We start from the raw sequence: 24421 nt of genomic DNA on the forward strand, positions 1-24421 counted from the left end.
TTATTTGTCGTAGCAGTTCAGATTTTTTACAGGTGAGTTGATTTGAGTTGAGAGAAGAAAAACCTCAAAAGTTTATTCACTAAAGTACATACAGTTCCCAAGATAGATTCCACTCACACTTTTTACATGAATTCTATAGTTTTTTTTCCAGACATCCCCCAAACAGTTGTTAAAAATCCCCCAGGGATTAGCATCGGAATTCCCGTAAACATTTCTCTAGGTTTTGTTTTTAGTTTTTCCTCAAGATCTTCATCTTCTTCTTGGCATTACGTCCTCACTGGATCCACATACATGAGGTGCAAATAAAATTGAATGCATTACACAAATATGTTGTTTCTGACAAACGTCAAGTTTAGCTTTGCATGATTTGTAAATGAGCATGCTTAGAAGAAGAGCACAAAGAGAGATGGGAATTTAATGTCCAAATGCATAAGAATATAATCTTAACCTTCCATTCGTCGCGCGGTTTGGAATCGTCAGAACCACCACGCTGCTGTTGTGCACGAATAGCGAGGATTTTTCAGCAGTGTTGTAAAAAATACAACAGCGCGACGACTGGAGTGTTAAAATAAGTACCTTCTAGACTTTTTCACTTTTTGAGGAACGCAGCAGGCTTTGCTGCGAACGATTGTGTTTTATTTTACTCCATGTGCTTTTTTTTCGTACCCCTGTTTTTCGCGTATCTGCTGATATTGGCTGGCGCTACGACATCCGGATTTTAGCTTGCGAGTGAATCACTGGAGGCCCCCGGAGTTTAACGTTATAATTTGTGCCATTTGCAACTGGCTAGTGGATTTATTCCTGCAAAAATTTGCCTATGATGTTTTAATTTGGGTTTTAGCGTTAGTATTTCGCCACCCAGAGTGCTGATTCGTGTTAAAAAAAGGCATAATAAATTGCAAAGACTTCTGGCAAGATGAACGCTTTAGAAGCAAGAGATACCGCGTTCTGTTGTTCGGTTTGTTGGAGAAAAGTGCGTAAATGTGCATCAAAATAGAAACGCCGTGCAATACAAGACATTGGAAAATGTTTTTATTTTGTATGGAACGTTTGCGCGGCAAAGGCGAAAGGTTCCCCTCGATCCCAAAGCTGGTTGAGACGAAGGGTTCCATGGTAACGGCGATGCCGCCTTAGATGGTATTTGGTGAGATTGTTCTGATTATGATTCTTACTAAATAAACTAAATACGTGCCAGTTTTAAAGAAACCATCATTAAAACTGGAAGTGTGTTTGTATTACCAATATCCATTTGATGACGGTAATGCATGCATGCGGTACTTATTGTTAGTGAAACTGACTTCTGAACTGTCTGTCCAGCAATTTTGAAATGGGTCAATGGATCCGCAATAGAGGATGCATTGATCCATTAAAGGATTGCAGAAATATTTTTCCATAATATCACTGCCGGACAGTGGGTGTTAGTTGGATCACACAATCTTAAAATAAGTACCTTTTACAAATGATATGGTTCGTTGGTTACAATTTTTCTCATACTAGCACTATCGCCCCTCTCTGGCTTTATAGTCCCCAAATTCGGTTTTACAAATTGTCGCCCCCTAGATTTGAAAATCGCCTCCAGGGGGCGAGTTCACCCATTTTGTGAATCACTGATTTAAAGCATGCCTCCACAATGTCATCCAGAGATTTCCACATAGTTTTTTCCAAGAATATCTGGAAAATACACCCACGAAGTTTGTTAAAGATTTTCTCAGTCATGAAAAAACTTTTAAATAATTTCTTGGAATTTCTTGGAGGATCTCATGTAAGTCTTCCCGAAAATGTCCGAAATCTGTTGTAGTGAGTCGATGCCGGTTCCTTTGCGTATTATATACCCCCTACAGAAAAACATAAAATTAACACTCAAAGCAACCTTTAGTCCTATAAAAAACTACCGGGAGAACTTCGATTGCATTGTTAGGTAGCAGTTTCAGGTAAAATATATGGTCTGAAGTACATAAATACAGATATGTGAACGGTTTTGTAAATGAAACCACATAAGAGGGTCCATAATAGGCACGCAGGCAGCGCGTCGGATAACATGGGAATCAAATGGAGATTCCATAATAGGAAACGTCATATATGCCAACATGCCTATTATGAACAGACTGGCTGCACAAAACGTTCATCCATCCAAGATATCATAACAGATCAGCGTCGAGAATGAATCTCGGCTACTAAGGGGTCCATTACTAGTACTGAAATGTTTTAGAAACTAAGAAGTTCTTAAAAAAAACTTCAGGGAAAACACGTTGATGGAACGCACTGCTTGCCAGGTATTACCAGGATAAATTCCTAAATGTACAGGAATCGACTGTGATGGAGGTTATGTTTTTGGGTTTTCGGCTTTCAGTCTCTAGAGATCATAAACGGATTTCCGTTCTACACCTGACGTTTCGGTCACATTTATTGTGCCTTTTTCGAAGGATCTACAAATGAACAATTAGTACGAAGCATAAAACATTAACATAAACACAATCTTACAGACAACGATCACTCCGTTCACTCGTTTCGTGTATGTCTTACACATAATTGTACGTCGGACCATAACTATAACGAAACACATGATCATAGGGTATCAGTTTGCGAAGGAGGTGTTAAGAAACTCACGTGTTTCGAGTTCCCTTCTTCTACGCTCGTTTTAAATCTACCGGTTGAATTTTGGTGTACCTCCTACGATAATTCACTACCGTCAAGTGGCGCGAAAGTGTATGCCAAAGGCAAAAGGCATGATGCTAAATGGTATTATACCAAACGGGATAGACCCCGTCAAAGTGATATGAAAGCATTCAGTTTAATGTAAATTGTGAATGAATTCATCAAGAATTTCCAGAAAAAAAATCTAGCATACCTTGCTTGTAGGAATTTATGGAGTTATTTATGACAGAATCCCAAGCGAGATGCAAATGCTGATGTAATTCCTAATCGGTTTGCATCAAGAAATTTCTTAAAACATTTCAGCTGAATATCCGAAGTACTGTCTTAACAAATACTTGTTGGAATCCCTATACACCAAATCCTTGGTAACGCTCACCCAATACCCCTGCCCCCTTGGCTACGCCCATGTAGATGCTTTTTATACTCATTCTCTTCTCAAACGGATTAACAATAACACTTACAATTTGGTATCCTTGGTGTCCGCCAGGGACAACAGCGATGATAGATCATTCATGAAGTTGTTGGCTATACTGAGGGCCGCCTGGTTGAGTTGCGAACTGCTGTTGGAATTTCCCGTAGTCGCACTGCTGCTCAAAGTTATCCAAACTGGATTCACCAGGCGTGGCGCCGTAAAGAAGTCTACCAACCATTGCTGCGTTGAGTGCCATGCTGTCAGCATTATCTGCAAAAGAAAATTCTTGTTTAGACGAATCGTACATTTCTTATCCAGTAGATACCAACCTGAAGAAGTAGCGGCCATCGGTAGCACGCATTTTCCGCCGCCACTCTTAGTCGACACAACATCGATTCGAATATGCTCATATGCTCCGAGCAGTACGCTTCCATCTCGTGCAGCAAACCGTCATCCAACTGAATGTACAATGCAAGCCCCAGGCGTGCCTTTTTGCTTGGAGGTTTACCGTGGTAGTTGGTCGCAGTTGATAACACTTCACCGCTGAATGCTTTCCGCCTGTTCAGTTCTATGGTTTCGCTGTTTCTGCGATTTCGCCCTCCCACACAACCGTCACTCGCCGTCACCTGGCTACTGGTGCAAGTTGATCCTGTTTGACTAAGATCATCCACATGCCCGATGTGATCAGCCAATGATAGCCGGTTTTCGAATGACGTGGACAAATTCTTCGTCACTCGTCGATTAAAGCTTCCGTATTGACTACAATCACTAACACTCATTGGCTGCGGGAGCTCAGCACTGATATCGGTACTGAGTCTTCGAAAACAGTCGAAATCGCTGCTGATCGATGCCAAACTGCTGCGGTGCGAGGACAACGGATGCCGCGAGCTACTTACCGAGGTAGCCCAAGGATCTGTACCACCATAGCCGGAATCCATCCCGCTGTTGGTAGATAACCGAGGATCAGTTAGCCGCTCCAACTGACCAAACTCTGGAGGGATTGGTAATCTATGACGATGGTTGTATGACACATCATGCTGCGTCGAGGTAGAAGAAGTAACCGTAAAAGACCGAAGTGACGTCGTATCGATCGAACTGAGATCACTTCCGGACGGATATCGGTCGTGATTGAATCCGTTGTTACTTCCCACAACGAGATCCGATCCCAAATAGGATGACACAGAGATCTTCTTACTGCTTGTTCCGCTGACATTTTTCGGCGCCGGTGCCGGAAACACATGGGAGCACATCATGGCGGCGGCGGGAGTTTTCAACCAGTGAACCTTCAAACTGCTCCCTTGAAAGGCGATCGGCGCCGAACCGAATATCATCTCCGCCAGTGCTTTGATGTCATTCTTCGGATTGGAACTATGCTGTAACGAAAGATGAGAACCAGTCAGTTACTGTTTACCGAAGCTGAAACCCATTCCCATACAAACCTGATATAGAACTTTACAGTGATCGCATTTTTGGGTCTGCGGTAGTTTGTAGTTTGTTGAAGCCGATGTAGTGGCGGTTATGGTTGTCGATGGTGCTTCGGAAATTTTCTCCACTGCGCTGGAGTCAAACAGCAGTTTGCGTCCTCGGATATCGCATTCGCGAAAAAGAACCACTCGAACCTGATCGGCGGTGAACGGGAATTGTCTGCAAATGCGAAGAATCGTTATGAGTGACGGGTTGTGAGCTAGATGTATAAATATCGGGTCTGCACAAAGATCGTGTTATTATTATGAGCTTTTTCTCATTTGTTTTGGATGAACTACTATCATAAGCCTCATAATATCTGTCCCACCAAGCTTCATCAAGTCTAACAGATGTTCAGTAGAAAATGAGAATGATTTTAACCTTCGGGCTGTCGCGCTGTTGTACTTTGTACAACAGTTGTGATTTATATACTATGATTTTGTAACAAAGATATCTATCGACACCAAACCAAAATGTATTCCTCAAGAATCTTCTTAAGAACAATACTCAACAGTTTTTGTTTATAGTATGGCACTTTATAATGCGGTAAAATCAACAAATGTGTATATAAGTCGCGTAATAATGAATAGACCGATATTTTTAATCGGTAGGTATATCTCAAAATCTAGAAAATTTCGAAACACGGGGTCTTCAGTAAATTTGTTCTGGAGGTGGAGCGCTATCTAATGGTACCTCAATTACTTCGGAATTTGACTGCCAGGTGGCACTAGTGGATATGAAACTTTTACTTTTGTTCTGCAGATATTTCAGGATCCTGACCATTTAGAAGGATGGCATCTTCGGCAAAGTTGTTCAGTAAGTTAAGGACTATCATTGTTCGAGCTAGTTGATTCAAAATTTTGCCACCAGGCGGCGCTAGTGAGCATGAAACTTTTATTTAGCTGATACTTAAGGATCCTGACCTTTTAGAAATATGATATTGTAGACAAAGTATACAGTGCTAGAAAGCGTAATTGTCAAAATAAGGTGGCTCGCGATGTTTACACAGATGCTTGTAAAATGGAGAAAACACTTCCTTTCAAGCAAAACTTTTTCGCTAGTTTCAAGCCAATCAAACAACGTGAAAATATGACTGAGATCTATTGAGCTCAGAAGAATAGGGAGCCGGATTCTACTCTTGGCACTTTTGATTCACTTCGGCAGTGTTTTTTTACAGCTACATGGCTCATATTTGGCCACAGTATGCGTCGTACTAAAGCGCTTCTTATTGCAAGGTTTCCGACAATTCTGCTCAGGGAAACCACCATACCAAAGTGAATCATGGAAGTGCCCAAGTAGGGTAAATTATGTATTTTGGACAGGCTAAGGATATGTCTGAAAACGGCGATCGATTAACCGCCTTAGATACTATTATTTTATTATGTTATAATACTTGTATGCTTAATGCATTATTGTACTTTGAGTTTCTGGAGAGAAAAAGCTTACAAACTGTAGCATTAGCTGCCAAAATAGCGTTTTTAGCGGCCTGTCTGTTATACATTTCGGACATCAAATATACATTTTGGACACCCTCATGTGAATATAATTTGGACAGGCGTTATCTCAATATCTGTTCAATGGTTTCTTAAAAAGACGGTCATACCATAATATTCTAAGAGTTCACATGTGACTTATGCATTTTTTCACTAATTGGATGTGTATATTACTGATAATCAATAATTTCATTAAATGCAAGCAAATCTCATCAGATCCACGAAATACGCCTGCAAGTATGCATGCATGCGACATTCCAGTGCGTTTCATCAGATTGCCAAATTATATCAACTGAACAAAAACCGTAATCTATTTTGGACATCATTTGATTTATGCCTTTTATACTCATGTTAAGATTTTAGATGAACTTAGCTTCAATTTTGGACATATTTTATCATATTGCCGCCTTTAACTTATGAATGACAATTCTAAGCGCTATTATTGCGTTTAATGTATGTTCTTGAAATGTACATCCTCTTGCATTCGTAGGTTTCACAGATGTTCTGTTGATACAATTTACAATTTTGATATTTTTGAAGCCAATTTGTAATTGTTATGAAAATGGCAATCATTGATAAGTAGCATAGTGTATTATTAATGCAATACATGATTTTCCGTATATAAATTCCTCACCATCTCATTGTAAATGAGCATAGAACAACCAGCCTGTCCAAATTATATACGTTACCTTAGCTCTGCACCCCACTTTCTAAACTTTAGTGATTTGCGGAAAACAGGTTGAGCGTTGATTTACCGAAGATTCTCCCTCGGAAACAAGAGAACTTCATTTAACATTTAACATTTCATTTTTAAATCGCATATCAATATGGACCAATGCGAAAATATATTGCCATTATTCCAAATTTAAAAAACCTATTATTGACGTTGTTATCATAAAATTACGTATAGTTCTCCAATCTTTGATAGCGTATAGGGCTAAATAATCGCTTTTTTACTTTTCCATGAAATTGGTAAACGTCAAAATTCCATACAAAATCAAAACAGTACAGAACCCTATACTTGTAACTCAAAATTACATTGCCGCTCTACGCATCTTTGTTTTTTTGATCCATAAGATTTACATATAGAACATCCGCAAACAAGACTTAGAAGGGTAGTAGATTTGGAATCCATTCTTGCTCTACAAACCCTAGATATTGAAGTCGAATTAGCTTTTATTGCTAACATAGTTTCCCAAACTGTGGGTCACGACCGCTCATGGGATTGTGAGAAAGGGGAGTCACGAGAAAAATTCCAATTGTACACATATTTTTTAATGCTATTTCAGATTATTAATGTGGAAAATCGTTAAGAGTAATTTATGTTTCAGTTAAGAAAGCAGGCCATTAAGGATTTTTGTCATACTTTATTTTCCATCATTCAATAATCAGCAAAAACCAAATATTAAATAACAGTTTTTTTTTTAATTCATAGAATACCTCACGAAAATTTATCATCGCATGACAGATTGCAAGTACAATGCAATGATAGATTTTTGTTTCTGTTTTTAGCATGAAAACTGGTTTTGAAAATGTATAAAACTAAGATGGTTGGTTTTCTCTTAAATGACTCTTACTCTACTATTATATTACTACTTGCAATTGTTAATGAAGTGTTTGAAATGAAACAAGCGTAAATCTTTGTGAACTTATGAGTTAATTAACTGTGATCCCTGATTATATGATACTTACAGCTCTTCGGAAATATGATCCATTACTTCAGGATTTTTTTTTTTGCAACATGTAAACTTCTTTTTTCTCTTCGCTCTTTATGCTGCATTGATTTTCAACGAACGGATGATAAGCAGATTTAGATGAATATTGACCAAAATAGAATACTGTTATGAGGTTGATCTTTTTACTAATATGATTGTTTCTATTCTTGAACTATTGGTTCACTATTTATTCTGATATCTTTATCCACTCTGTCTTATAAAATTTTGAAAATTCGCTTTTTCAATAGCTTCTTTGATATGTCAAAAATTAGATTAATTTGAGGACGATCAAACTGATTTTTCTGGATTAGGAGCACGTTTTTGTAATGTTTGCTTTATTTTGGGAGGTGAAAAAACTTTTGTCAAATATTGAAAAGCATTGGATAAACTAGAAACTTTAATCATGCCTATGAACGAATAATTTTTGACAATTTTTCAAGGGTGGGCGCCAAAAATAGGCTGGATGGCTATGTGGATCACAGATCCAAATAGTTTGGGAACCTATGGTCTAGAACCTTTCATTGTAGTTTCAAGTGTTCGCTACACATGAAGCTGGTATGTGGAATTACAGGAAATGGGAATGCTGTTTTCAATACGAATCAATCTAAAGGTTCGAAGCAATAAACGCTTAACAAACCCAAAACCTAATGATTGGTCTTAATAAAAGGTGTCTCAGTGCGTACACTAGACTGATTCCTCCGCATTCTAGCAGTACCTTTTAAAAAGAATGGAATAATTCCAAACTTTATTTTCAGGATTCTACCCCATTACCCCGAATCCCATTATCCCGAATGCCATTAATTCTAACGCCATTATCCCAAATTCCAAAACCCCGAACGACCCATCACCCCGAATGCCAATATGATGCGGAAATGTCATCAATACCATCATGTTAAAATAAGTGTAAATTCGGGGAAATAGCATTCGGGGTGATGGAATTCGGGGAAATGATACATTTGGGATAATGGAATTCGGGATGATGGCATTCGGGGAAATGGCATTCGGGGTAATGTGGTAGAATCTTCCATGAAACCTATGTAAAGTGCTTTTTGTGCGAGGAGCAAAAGGGAAATTCACAAGAGTTCTAATAAAGAGATGCTACTGCTTCTTGGCATTACGTCCCGCTTTTTAGCTCAGTGTTCTTATTTTCACTTCCACAATTATTGACTGAGAGCTATCTTGCCATTATCGCATTCGTATATCGTGTAGTAGAAATGGTGATACTCTATGCCAAGGAAAGTCAAGGAAATTTACATTACAAAAATCCTGAATCGACCGGAAATCGAACTCAAACACCTTCGAGATGGCTTCACTTTGTAACCGTTACCACTAGACTAAGGAAGGCTCCCAAGAAATCGATGCACCTGACAAAAGAAGATTATATCCCTCGAAATTAAATCACAGTTACTTTTTATTGTTCACCGAACCCAACCACAATTCCAAATCATGCAATGGATTATCACCCCCGCTAAATGATTTTATTTTCGTTTAAATCTCGGTATAAACACAAAATTACACCCGATAAATCAATTAGCACGAGTTACGTAGACAAAGTCGCGTGAGCCCAAATTCTAAAATCGTTCTCTCGCATCGATCGCGAGCGAGTAGAAATGGTGATACTCTATGCCAAGGAAAGTCAAGGAAATTTACATTACAAAAATCCTGAATCGACCGGAAATCGAACTCAAACACCTTCGAGATGGCTTCACTTTGTAACCGTTACCACTAGACTAAGGAAGGCTCCCAAGAAATCGATGCACCTGACAAAAGAAGATCATATCCCTCGAAATTAAATCACAGTTACTTTTTATTGTTCACCGAACCCAACCACAATTCCAAATCATGCAATGGATTATCACCCCCGCTAAATGATTTTATTTTCGTTTAAATCTCGGTATAAACACAAAATTACACCCGATAAATCAATTAGCACGAGTTACGTAGACAAAGTCGCGTGAGCCCAAATTCTAAAATCGTTCTCTCGCATCGATCGCGAGTGTGAGCTGATAACAGGGACAAGGAAATGTGTGGTTCAATAATCCCTGCCTTGCAACTTATCGGAGGTGTGAAATCCCAGCGAAAAAACTCGCAGAAAGAAACTGATTTCCATTGTTCGCCCCACCGTCTGACGTTGGCATATCTGATGGCTGCAAGGAGAAAAATGCGCCTAATGCCAATGTGTAATGTGGCTACGTACAACTCCATTCATTTATCTTATCGGAAAGTGACGTCCACTTTTGAGCACCTTTTCAAAAAATAATCCTACCCGAACAATTCATCAGCTTTCATCGGGTAAAATGAGGCTCCGTGTATCAGCTCAATCACCATTTGCGATAAAGTCCCATCCTCCGCATGGTATTTGACCGCGCAGTTCATAATAAGGTTTTTTTTCTGCGCGCAGAACCTGACCTCACGTAGGCCTGTTTTTAGCTCACACGCGCATAAAACGTCTGCGGTGATCGCGGTGATGATGACAAATGGCGCGCGACGTATCAGCCAGTCACATGCTTTCTGTTCCGCGTCGTCGTCGTCGTCGCACTAAGGGGCATTTGAACAATCCGGCTGGCCAAAAGTATTTCGAGACATTTTTCTCGTTCATCTCACAGTTTTCTCTCAGAATTCTGTAATAATTATGTTTTTTTTTTTTGCGTTAGTGCTTTGCGAAGACTAAAGCCTTATTCTTTTTCTTCTTGGCATTACGTCTTCACTATGACAGAGCCTGCTTCTCAGCTTAGTGTTCAATGAGGACTTCCACAGTTATTAACTGACAGCTTTCTTTGCCAAACTTTCCATTTTCGCATTCGTATATCGTGTGGCAGGTACGATGATACTTTATGGAAATTTCCATTGCGAAAAGATCCTGGACCGACCGGGAATCGAACCCAGACACCTCCAGCATGGCTTTGCTTTGTAGCCGCGGACTCTAACCACACGGCTATGGAAGACTAAAGCCTAATAGTTCGTTTCGGCTCGCCATCGGTGTGATTCTATATCCAAGCTTTGCGTATTGATACCGAGATTGCGACTTCAGTCAAGGATGGATTATCAATTGGTGAGCTCGTTTCATGCTTGTGGTAACACAAATTTGTATCGTGACAATTGTTGTGACTGGTGGTTCTCCAAGTGATAAGTCTTATCTTCATTTTGCGTTATTACTGCTTGACTTTCGTTGAAAGACTGAATTTTTCATGAAACATATCTTTACTTGACATCAATGTATAAATCAAAGCCTTCTATGTTTATGAACTCTATTTTTCAACGGATCATCTTGTTCTATGGACCTATGCACGCGTTCACTGTTTGACGTTTGAGCGGTGCCGTGTTATTTATGTGACCATGGAAACTAGTAAATTCGTCACCGCTCAAACGGCAAATTAGTGAACTCGTGCATCGGTCCATACTTCTCAACAACAATGTTATGTTTATTTGATCGTTGAACAAACTATGGATGGTTCGCCACTATGAGTATCGGCATGAGCCCTTATTTCTGTTTTTTAGGACTTTGAGTTAATCTTACATATTCTTTCATTTATTTTTCGCAATCACCAAAAATAAAATTTCGACTTAAAAACTGTCGACGCATTGAGGCTCATGAATCGCATCACTTACCAAGGTGAATCCTGATCATGTAGCTTTTGAACCCTACTCCTAACAAAACTCCTTGCTGTGCGAACCATGGAGATACAGAGGTGATATATGTCTCTTGTAGCAATGAATGTCAAACTAACTTTCCTTCCTTTGTCCGATCCTTCCGAGACGTGGCCCCATTTTTGACATTGAAGATTATCTGTATCTGACACTGATTCAATTTGTATGGAACACAAATTTTTTATCAACAATTTTCGTTTGAACACAGATATTTTTTTGTATGAGACGCATATTTTATGAACAGGTGGATACAGATTTTCTATCTGGCAGCTGCTCCCTAGCTACTTATGTTGGTTCACTGAAATTTGAAAGTAATTACGAATTTTAAAATAATTAAAATTCAAATTTTAGCCCAGTTTTGAATATCGTTTGCTTCTTACAACCTATTCAAAATTCAATGCCAAACATTTTTTTTTGTGTCGAAATGTTAAAGTGCTAGTGATTCGATCAAAAAGTTGTTAGCTACGGAAATCAAATTTGAGTTGCCCAGGTTTGCAATTTTTTTTATCGAAATGTGAAGTTTTGTCCCGTTTTGGATCAATAAACAGGGTGGCCACCAAATTTCGATTTTGAAATTTCCGCTTTTTTCCCGGTATATTTTACATAATTTTCCAGGTTTTTAATCCATTCTTTCTAACGACTTTAACTGACTTTTTCTATATCCAAAATCGTTTCTATGGAAAGCACTGCAACATTTTTATTTTCAAATCGGTTTAAATTTTTTAGTTGTTTTTTCCATAACAATTTGATATTTTATCAATAGTTTCACTATTGCAACAATAAGTTGACTATAAGATTGTTCTAATCTATATAGAATCTTATTCTGAAAACTATGGCATAGTATAGTATTTATCTGAATCCATTTATCTCGCTTTCGTCGAAAATCAAGGGAGCTCTGGAGCTATATATCAATGGTTAATTGTACTAATAAAACATATCCTACTTGACACTAAAGGAGTTTAATTTTAATCCCATTTGAACCATATTTACCAATAATATGCTTTTTAAACCAAAATTTGAATTTTCAAGTTCAAGTTTTAAGATCTAGAGAACCTGACAACCGTTCGCGTTAAAAAGTTGATAGATTGATTGCATTCTGGTGATGATAAAACGATCAAAATTTCAGCGCAGAGCTCTGTTTGGTTTTCTAGGCTCGTGATATTCAAATTACGAGGTTTGGTTTTGGTTTATGATCATCTTAAGCGCATCTTAATGCTGAATTTCAGTTGATTTGGCCGACAAAAGCCACAGGTTCCTAAGTAAATCATCAAGATGCCCAAGTAGTTTTTAACCGTAATTGAAATTATGTCAGTTCTTAATCCTTTGAATTTTCTTCATAAAAATAAACAGTTCTCTAAAGCAAATAAGTTCAAGGTATGGATGGCAACAAGGCAACACATGTATAAGCACTTACTAAGGGCTCACTCACAATTTTAATAACACCGAAAATTATGATGTTTGACATCCACCCACCCTCTCGTAACGCTTTTTGTATGGATATTCTACACATTTTATATGAGCTGTAATAGCTTGATCGTTATTAAAATCGTAAATGAGCCCTTATTCAAAACTTTGCCGATTAGATTACTAGTGACATACTTTAAGCGTTTATAAATAAAGGCTTGTTTTCAAGATTAGTTGTTGTATTCAGCAACTACAGAAGAGTGCTAAACCAATCTGCAATAAGTAATTAAACTTTGCTTCAAAACGTCAAGTAAAAAAAGTTAGAGAAAAGTCAAAAAAAAATATTAGCCCTGACAGTGCGAGAACAAGAATTTAAAAAAATATTTCGGAACATTGCTAAGGAAAGAGTGAAACATTTTTAAGAAATATGGTGTGGCATAGTGGAAATTAAATCATTAATGTTTGAAAGATAATTGTTCAGAACTGCGGATGCCTAATGGCAATATCATTGAACATAACTACTATATATAACTTATTTTAGAGGTTGGTTTGTAGATTACAGCTTGAAGATGTATGTTCAAAACGATTTTCCCGGTGATCTTTTCAAATTTCCGGTTTTTCCCGTCTTTTCCCGGTGGATTCAAATTCCCGTCTTTTTCCCGCTTTTCCCGTTTATCCCGTTGCGGTGGACACCCTGTTTACTCTAGCGATTCGGCTTATAAATATCTTGTAATGATAATCAACTAATTGAAGATAAACAAATTATTATGCAAAGGATTTATTTCATCCACATGAGTTCAATGACGGTAACTCAAACTTTTAATAAAAACTTTAAGAAACTTTTAGTATCACCATAACGATTTAAAATAGTAGAAAATAATAAAATATAAAATAAAGTTTAATTTACATCTAATCAAGTGTCTGTTGATATTTTAACAAGTTCCATTCACAATTCAATGTTTTCAACATTTTCGAAAGGACCCTAGTAGCTGAGATTCATTTTCGACGTTTTTATGCAATGGTACGTTCAGACTAGAGCTGATATTATGTAATATGGGCTATCTTGATATCAAACGCCATACTTTTTACTTCCAGTGAAAATTAAATTATGTGCTTCAAGTTGATTTTGGGTTGCTGAATCGGAAGCCTTTCTCATAAATGTTCATGCAGGTCACAATTTTTAGCTACATGTCGTCAAAGTTGTATAAAACACTGTTCTCATTGATATTTACATGAAATTTAAACTATGATTTTTCAAAATTTTATGTGATCTATTCCACCAAGCATGCAATATATGACCTTAACATTCATTTCAGATATACTTGGTTGAAATTGCACGATTAAATTTAGATTAAATCAATATTTTCAACATGCTTGCAGTCTCCATACAAAATTATTGGTTTCTCTTATATGGCATAATACAATACTTTTCGAAACCATCAATAACTTTTGAGCATCGAAACTTTTATGAGTTTTGTTGATAATAATTGTTATACACACGAAGTTTGAATTCTGTGGCAAATTAAGCGAATAAATTGCTATACACGCTGGCAAAGTTGCATGCAAGTTGGCTGAAATAGTCAAATGTTGCATTCTTAACAGTCAATATATCCAAAACTAGACGTGCTATGATATTTTTTAAAACGGCAAAGGATTCAGCAACCCTTAATTTAGTAAATAGCGTAATTTTGGTGCTTGAGATAAAAACGTGTTCGTTGATCAACGAAAAATGTTGGTTCCCAAAAAGGAAAAATAAACGGGGATAATCGCACTCTTAAAAATAATGAGATTTACAGATGACGTAAAACTTATTACAATTAATTATCACGTGACTTAAACATAAAAATAACTAAATTTTACGTTTTAAGTGAAGTATTAGACAATTTAAGTGTCTTATAATCTAGTTTTACATTATCATAAAAAATAAAAGTCAGGGTACTAAATTCAAATATTCAAAGCCATGAAAGTGTGTCGTAACACTTAAATTTTAGTATATCAAAACGTGAATTTACATGATTATCAACTTTGTTGATAGCGTCATATGAACCGTCAAGTTTGTTTTCGAACATGGCTGCGGTCTTCTTCCAAAGAAAAATTTTTAGCCCTGCGTAGCCGAACCAAAAGGAGATTTGAGACTCGTGATTGCAAGTTGCTATTGTATATTCAATCAATTGACGTTTATTTTTATTTATTTTACTGAGGACCTACCGCAAGCGTCACGCCACTGACAGAAAAAGCTTAAACATCAGGCTCAGTATTGACAATAAGCGTTGGGCTAATTTAACCAGAATATCGATGTTACTGAATCGATTCAAATTCGATATATCGAATTGGTTCACCGATTTAATCGAATCATTTTAATCGATGTTTTTGAATTGATTCGATTATTAAGCTCATATGAAAATTTACAAAAAAAACTCAAAATAGGACCAAATGCTATTGTATTTGGTTATTTAATTCCTTGAATCAAGTAACGTTTGAAATTAAAGATTATACATTCAATGCTTCAAAACTAGGTTTAAGATTCATCAACTCATTGAAAAAATTCTAATCAATATCATACTTTTGAATTGAAACATAAAAAAATCGAAACGAAAAATGCTCGGAACATTGATTCAAAATCGCCCATCGCTATTGACAATTTTATCACCAGCAACTTTAACACAGAGAATCAATTAGAATGATCAGCACTCCACAATTTTTTCATATACATGAATAAGGGAAACTGAATATAAGGATTTATTATTAAACTGTTGATGTTGATATGCAGAATTGTTCAAAATCTGAACAAATAAAAAACAACTTTTGGCCAGTTAGATTTACCAAATACCCCTTAGTGCGTCGTCGTCTTCGTCGCCGCCGTAGCCACTGATGCTGTTGTTTTTTGTTACTAGCGGGTGATATGAATGGGACCACGGTTTTTTTTTCTTTTGAGCGGGAGGTAAGGCCAGTTTGAGGTATTTATGTTTACATTTTGTATTTATCACGCGGCAAAGCTGTATATAAAACAGAACAGCGCCGAAATTTTCCAATATCAACTCAAGCTGTTATCGTGCGATGCTTTGACATCATGCTCGCACTGTGTTGTGTGAAGACAGTCAGACGACAGTCACCTGGAGGAGTGTTATACAACCCGATGGAATGGGGCTGGTCGTATGATAGAGGCGTGTATTTTCATACCTATATATTTCATCAGATTTCAGTCGATGATTTGATTTCTGTAATATATATAATGAAAGCAATCTACTTGTTTTTCAGTTTTTTTTATATATTTGTGTTATTAGGGCTCAAGAATTCATCATTCAATCATCAGCCATTATTAAAAAGTAACAACCTGTTCTTCTTCTTTCTGGCGTTACGTCCCCACTGGGACATAGCCTGCTTCTCAGCTTAGTGTTCTTATGAGCATTTCCACAGTTATTAACTGAGAGCTTACTATGCCAATGACCATTTTTGCATGTGTATATCGTGTGGCAGGTACGAAGATACTCTATGCCCTGGGAAGTCGAGAAAATTTCCAACCCGAAAAGATCCTCGACCGGTGGGATTCGAACCCACGACCCTCAGCTTGGTCTTGCTGAACAGCTGCGCGTTTACCGCTACGGCTATCTGGGCCCTGGTAACAACCTGTTCTTTCGTCCAAATTAAGGTGAAACAATTTGGAATCAACTTCTAAGATTGCACTAAAACTTCAAAAGCACAAATCTCGCGAATAAAGCTTTCCACAACACTGCACTTTTTATTTTGGCTTAGTGCACTAGCGGAAAGCTTAAAACAAGAAGTTCAGGATCGTTTGCTAACTATTTCTCCAGTTTTGTGCCTTTGAAAACGTGAGTAGGGGGAGAAGTCGGCCATTGTGCCGACCATCTTTGGATTCCGAGATGTTTCACCTTAAAAGAATTCTTTATTAAAAATCATTTCATCGCATTCCAGATAGCAACTACTAGATTTTCATGAACATTGCTTTGATTTGGAGCGGAAAACTGGTTAAATAAAATTGTAAAATGATTTTTTCTATTTGTAAGAGTAGGCAAGGATTAATGAAATAGGCAAGGATTAATGAAAAATATGATTCCTCTTGGTGCGTGCTCAGTGATTACAATACAAGTGATACTTAATAAAACACTATTGTTTGGAGCACAATTACTTTTCCCAGTTATTTTAGCATCTCATTTTTTTGCAAAGTTGTTAGGCACATTCTAAATTATACTTTAGGGAGATTCATATTGTGGTTCAAATTAAATAGCAAAAGTACAAACAATCTGGTAAATCAAACAAATCGCAATTTGAGTCAGTTGTTCAGAGGGTGTCTGGCCATTTGGCCGAATGCCATTTAGCCGAACGCCATTTGGCCGAATTCCATCTGGCCGAATGCCGTTTAACCGAATTAAGAACGAAAAAAATATTTAAATTTATACAACGCTGATGTTATATGTGGTCTAATAACTGATTAGCTAATTAAGGGATGGTACACAAATTATGTCACGCTAAATTTCAACTTTTTTGACCCCCTCCCCCCCTTTGTCTTGTGTTTTGTATGAGTCCTCTTAATTTTTGTAAGGCTTGTCACGCTTGGCTCCCCCCCTCCTTGGAGCGTGACGTAATTTGTGCATGACCCCTAATTTGTTGATTTCTTATTTTGTGGCGGGACGTAATGTTTGTCTCTATAAAAGTTTTTCCAAGAGAATGATTTAATCGATCAGTTAATAAACGACGAAGTTGTGAACTCCACCCATCGCGTCAATACTCTAACTAAGCTGATGGTGGGATCGTCTCTGAGTTACCGTAATCCGGGGTAACATTGATCATTTTTTTTTAGTTTTTCTTAAATTTTTCATTTCACAATACAAATGTTACAAGTTTCATATTTTTAAAACAAGTACTGACACCCACCGCTCCTAGCTATGTACTTTATTTAGTTTTTCGAAAGATTTAAACATGTTTAAATAAATGTTTTAAGTGATTTTTTGATTCAGCTGATATGGGGTAACATTGATCACCCAAGTAAACAACGTTCGCTATTATTAGAAATGTCGTTACTTACTAAAATCAGGGCCCCTGAAGCCGAATATGAAGACCAAACTCTTACAAGTCATTTACTTTTTGAGTTATTTCAAAATTAAAAACACCTTGAACCGCGTAATACGCCTAAAAGAAGGCAATTTCCTCAGGAAATTCTACATTAGTAATAGTATTTAGTTAATGTTGCCTAAATGAATAAACTTATGAAAGATTTGACAACGGAATCGTTTTCGGCGATGCCATTTTTAGTTACACCCGCATTTTCCTTGATCACATCGTCTGCAGAACTAATGTGAGACATGAATTTTCGTCAGTGCAAATGATAGAAATCATTGTTTCAAAAAGTTGACTAATTTGCGCATGAACTAAACGCAATTTTGGCAATAACCTTAATTATCATTAGCTTATGAATATACGAAAGAGAGGCACCATTCATGGTTCGAAAATGCTTCATCAATAAATCTTTATTTGAACGTTTAACAAAATGAGTCATCCCGATCAATGTTACCCCGCTGATCAATGTTACCCCGGATTACGGTACCAATGATGTGCTAGGGTTCAAAATGTTTCTTAATGATTTAATCAGAACATTCTCCTTCTTTTAAATATAGGTTATTCTTTCGAGTTGTTTTGTTACTAGTGGCAATAATTTAGATTATATTTTAATTGGGAATTTTTCAGGAGAACGAAGTGTGGCGCCAAAGCATGAACCACGAGCTCGCCCAACTCGACGGCAAACCCAGTATTTAGAAGGTGGCGACAGCTGGAAGGATACGATGGACAGGACATGTTGCAAGAATGCCGGACTGCAACTCTGCAAAGAATACCGGTTCAGATCGGGTTGGTACAAGAAGGCGTGGAGCTAGGTGGGCAAACTAACTAAGTGCTCATTCAAATGACATTCTAACGTTCTCCTGATATTCTTTACTCTTGTCATAATAGAAAAACAACGAAAATTTTGCATGAAAGTTTGAGAGTCTAAGTGAGAAAGAAAGCCGGGATATATACGTAAATATTATTTCACTTCTTCTTGTCCATGAAAAAAATCATTATTATTCCCTATTTGTAGTATAGCATGTGCCCAACCATTATTCACTTTTCTGTATATTAACCAGACAAAATATTATTATTCTTACCACCATTGCAGTTTTCCAACCACCCATAAGAACTCCCACGATGTGTTTACGTGAACTCACAACTCATCTCGCAAATTTCATTCATTAGTTCCGTTCATTGCTCAGCAGTTTCATTGCATGCACTATTTGGGCAGTAGGTAAAATTAGAATGACACAAATCTCCTGAATGAACCGGTACGTAAGTGTCCCATTGTGAGGTTGGCCAACTTCAATCTACGTCACTTTCGTCTATCTACGTTGTGACGACGTGTAATGTTTTCACGAGGGAAAATAGAGCTGCCCGTGGGTATAATTAACCCAATATACGTATCACCGTATCGGATCTGATTCGATTCATGAAAACATTGTTTCAATGGATCTTCATATTCTGCCGGTTGATGCAGCTCAATCCCATGATGCTAATCATAGTCACATTCAGTTAAGTCAGATCCGTACACGTACGGGAAAGCATGTGATTTTCTGTTGATCGCATTTGTGGGTTAAACCACAATATCTTTTCCAAATAAACAATCCTGAAGCGTGCTCAATAGTGTGACAAACTGTCACGAATTCGGACTACGTACGTATTTCGAGGGAACTCACACCGGGTCGAGGACGAGTACTTTCGGGGGCTGCTCTCGTTTCCTACATCTTAACACGACGTCCGGCACACGGCATTACGCAAACCTCTCGCGCACCGAAGACGACGAGAAAAGTCTTGTGACTTGCTCGCTGACGAACGAAGCGATCCACAGCCCAGAAGCAGAATCCGAGAACGAACGCACAGTGGCACATAGCCGGACAAAACCTCAAAAATTGAAGTTCTTAAAACAGCCATAAAATTTAGATGCCCGAGCAAAAACAAATCTAGCAAATGATGCTATTAAAATTAAATACCTGCATATTATAGTTTTTTAGTACTGAATGCATAAACTGTTCTTAAGAGCTCAATAAGTTATTGAGTATATATTGAATAACAACATTATTGCCATGGTCTTCAAAATCAAACCAAGTTAAGTAAATTTTCATAAAATCTTAGATCTAAACAATATTTTATCATGAAAAATCAAATGCATCTATAGATAATTCAATTACAGTCAACTCTCCCTAACTCGATATTCAAGGGACCATCAAGCTAGGGAGGTATCGAGTTATAGAACACAAAATCAGTGCAAATGCGATCCAAAGGACCATCGAGGTAGCCATGAAATCTAACATTTTCTATGGTTCTCTAACTCGCTATCGAGATATGGAATATCGAATAAGGAAGAGTTAATTGTATAATGGATAAATATGGTATTCATGCTGATTCAAGGAATAGCAAATCAAAAATATGTCGAGATATCAGGTATTGCAGAATTCGTTCTCTTTCGATTTTGAAGCATGATCAAAGCAAGCGAAGAAAAACATCCCAACTGCAGCGGGCCATGATTGGCAATGTACACACTCAATCACGATTTGCTTGTTCGGTATTTTTTATACTGGGTACGAATTGTAAATCATAAAAAATACCGAACTTTCAGCTTTTTGACTGAAAACTTCTGATGTTCAGTAATAATTTTTACTTTTTACTGAACTACGGTAGCTGTTAGACCCAATTTTGCAACATTACCGAACAGGCCGAAAAGTCAGTAAAAACAATTACCGACTATTCAGTAGTTGATGTTTTTTTACTGACTTGTCGTCAAAATCAAATCAAAACAAACTAATGCGCATGCGGGAAATGAGAATCTCCTGCTGTAGAATCGACCGGCGCCGGAAGACACGACTATTGCAACCAAACTTTTCCTGCACCTATTTTGCGCTTTCTCGTGGTAAATAGTCGAAATTTAGTGAGAAAATCAACCATTTTTAGCAGCCAAAAGGCTTAGCACGATTTTAACTGCTTACGTTGGAAAATTCGGTTGGTTTCCATACAGGAGGTAAATTTATCTGCATCATTGAGTTTGCCTCTTGTATGCAAACCAAATAATGATTTTGTCACACATTTTTCGATTACTTCCACTGAGATATATGCATACCGTAGATGTTTATTCGTACGAAAAATGCATGTCGATGTTCATGTTCATGTCGATTAGGTTTTAATTTGTATTGATTTCTGAAAAAACAGTATCCGGAGAAGCAAAGCATGAAGCATGGGAAACTGGAAAGCCAGTAAAAACGCTCAATAATTTTACTGACTAAGTCAGTTATTTGAGGGGCCCAAATAGCCGTAGCGGTAAACGCGCAGCTATTCAGCAAGACCAAGCTGAGGGTCGTGGGTTCAAATCCCACCGGTCGAGGATCTTTTCGGGTTGGAAATTTTCTCGACTTCCCAGGGCATAGAGTATCTTCGTACCTGCCACACGATATACGCATGCAAAAATGGTCATTGGCATAGTAAGCTCTCAGTTAATAACTGTGGAAGTGCTTATAAGAACACTAAGCTGAGAAGCAGGCTCTGTCCCAGTGGGGACGTAACGCCAGAAAAGAAGAAGAAGAAGAAGTCAGTTATTTCCATCAATCAAAACATAATTTGGATTACTGGGTTTTTTCGGTAATCGTAAAAATTACCGAAAAAACCGTAGTTCCAAAACCCAGTTAAATTTTACTGGGGTCGGTAACTGGGTACTGAGTTGGCTGTGTATCGCAAGTTGTAACAAGTTTGATAAATAAGAATAGCGAACTAGAGTCCCAAAGAGAGAGCGATGAAAAAATCTCGCTTGTTTACTATGTGTTATTGGATTCCGTTGAAATTTTCAGGAAAAAAAACACAAACGAGTTATACTATTGATTCATGCAAAAATTTTGAATTATGGTTCCGGACTTAGATCCAAATTTATTGGGGTAGCTAAGATTATTAATAATGGAATTTATGGGAAAAATGCAAGAAAATTGCCTAACACTTAAAAATAGTATGTAACAGAATGTATTCAATTATGAGACTATTGTGGCCATTCCGTGAACAGGGTGTAAAGAACTATTTTGTACAATTCTGTTTTATTTGTTTTATTTATTTTAATGAGTGTCCAAATCAGAAAAGATAGATAATATATGACGATTGTTTCAAATAGTTTCCAAATGCCATGACTATTAGTATTTGAGGAAAACAAACCTTACTTTATCATCAGTAAACTTTTTGAGAAGGTTATTTTGAATAGAATGATGGTCCACATCAACGAAAATTCATTTTTTGCCGATGAAAAGTTCGGATTCCGACATTGACATTCGACTCTCACCAACTTTTACGTGTAACAAATTTGATTCGTTCCAATAAATCTGAAGGCTGTTCTACTGGTTTTGCTCTTCTAGACATGAAAAAAGCATTCGACAGTGTTTGGCATGAAGGCTTGATTGTAAAATTAAAAAACTTTAATTTTCCAGCATACATTGTGAGAATAATTCAAAGTTATCTGTCAAATCGTATACTTCATGTTAATTATCAGAACTCCAAGTCTGAGCTGGTGTTCCTCAAGGCAGCATTTTGGGACCAATATTATACAATATTTTCAGTTACCTCAGGAATGTCAAAAATCTTTGTTTGCGGATGACCCATGCCTTTCTGCCAAAGGTCGAAGCCTGCGTGTCATCTGTAGTAGATTGCAAAAAAGTTTGGATATTTTTTCTTCATACTTCAAATGGAACATTTCTCCTAATGCTTCCAAAACTCAACTAATAATATTCCCACAAAAATCAAAAGTTCATCCAATAAAGTTAAGAATCTAGGAGTCATATTATCATTGACAGAAAATCAAAACTATGTCTTAAGAACAAGCTTTTGATCTTCAAACAAATTTTCAGACCGGTCATTCCGTATGCTGTATCAATATGGACTAGCTGTTGTATAACCAGGAAGAAAGCACTGCAGATGATTCAAAATAAAATTTTGAAAATGATTCTGAAGCTCCCTCCTTGGTATGTAGTGAGTTACATAGAATATCCAATGTTGAAACATTGGAACAAATGTCGAATAAAATTATTAACTGTTATCACCGACCTTTGCATCAAGTCGCGCCACTGTGGAACGGCGGAAAATCTTACAACATTTTCACCGAGCCATGCTAAATGTTTATTTGTTCGCATTCGCAGTGCAATCAACTCCGGCGGAAAACAGCAGCGCGTGGTCATGTGAGATGAAAATTTATATCCCTGCTTTCTGGCAATCGGGGCATTTCTTGTCGGCTTTAATTGCTAAAAATTGACCGAGGCGTTTGTTGTGACGGCTGGCCAGTTCGTAGATAATGGACATTCGGATGACATTCTTGCGTTGTGCGTCAATGTGGTTTGGGTTGATGTAAATATGGGGTCGTTGAATTCGAGCATGATTTGCTAATTTGACTCCTGCACGCATATAGGTCAGATAAAATTTCATGTTGGTAATTTATGTCAATTAAAATAATAGACGTGTCCTTTTCAAGTAAGCTTGAAATATTCTTCTACTTCTTCTTCTCGGCACTACATCCTCACTTGGACAGAGCCTGCTTCTCAACTTGGTGTTCTTACGAGCACTTCCACAGTTATTGATTGAGAGCTTCCTTTGCCAAAGTTGCCATTTTCACATTCGTATATCGTGTGGCAGGTACGATGATACTCTATGCCCAGGGAACTCAAGGGAATTTCCATTACGAAAAGATCCTGGACCCACCGGGAATTGAACCCAGACACCTTCAGCATGACTTTGATTTGTAGCCGCTCTAACCACTCGGCCTAAGGAAGGCTTGAAATCACATATTCAAAAAAAAATGTAAAAGTAGCCTTTAAAGCCAATTTTTAATGTACCCCAAGCAGCACAGTTTGTTTCAACTCGAGAATGAAATTATCTCTTGAAACTAATCAGAGTTGTCAATTATTGAAAATATGACTTACAATTGCACTGAATAGCAACGCATAAAGCGCAAGAGGCGGAGTCTGTTTGCAACATATTCAAGTTGTAGCGAAATTGCTTATTTGTTGCAAAATACTTAAAAAAAATGAAAACATGAACTTGTTGCAAAATACTTTAAAAAAATGAAAACAAAAACATGAAATATGAACGAGAATTGAACTTCCGACCTCAAGATCACCAATCTTCACCTCTACTCACTACTCCACTAGCTCTTCGAACAATTGCTTCGCCAATGCACTATAAAAGCAACCATATGGCCCATTAATCAAAGCCTGTTGCTTATAACTTAACTGCACCCTTCGGAATATAAGTTCATTTCTGGGCACGAAATAAGGCCACGCTTGAAATAATCAAACGCTTCGCAAAAACTTCCGCGCAACACTTGAGATACACCTTTCTAACAAACAAACTGTTGCTAGACCATGTTTTCGTTGTTAGATGATACGTAAGGTGCAACTCAACCATATTGCAACTGGATTGAATCAAACAAACTTTTAGCTGTCATACAAGTAGTTTCTCGCAACTGAGATGAATTTTCTTGAGTTGTGAGTATGGGAACGAACATAGAATGCAAGTTGCGGATGCTTTAAATGAAAGTAATTTGAAACATAACATTAAAACCGGCATTT

The 24421-nt window shown here is 37.4% G+C and overlaps 1 protein-coding gene across 14 annotated transcripts in view; it reads right to left on the reverse strand.

Moving 5' to 3' along the window:
- LOC5570328 (folliculin-interacting protein 2) overlaps positions 1–24421 on the reverse strand; it is a 54524-nt gene that overhangs the window by 2841 nt on the left and 27262 nt on the right. For all 14 annotated transcript variants that reach the window (XM_021843819.1, XM_021843814.1, XM_021843810.1 and 11 more), the window contains 3 exons: positions 4507–4711; positions 3397–4440; positions 3117–3337 (listed from right to left, as the gene is read on the reverse strand). In XM_021843819.1, coding sequence (XP_021699511.1) covers positions 3117–3337; positions 3397–4440; positions 4507–4711 — 1470 coding nt within the window. The remainder of the gene's footprint in view (positions 1–3116; positions 3338–3396; positions 4441–4506; positions 4712–24421) is intronic.

This window comes from Aedes aegypti, chromosome 2, assembly GCF_002204515.2.
Source record: "Aedes aegypti strain LVP_AGWG chromosome 2, AaegL5.0 Primary Assembly, whole genome shotgun sequence".
NCBI lineage: Eukaryota > Metazoa > Arthropoda > Insecta > Diptera > Culicidae > Aedes > Aedes aegypti.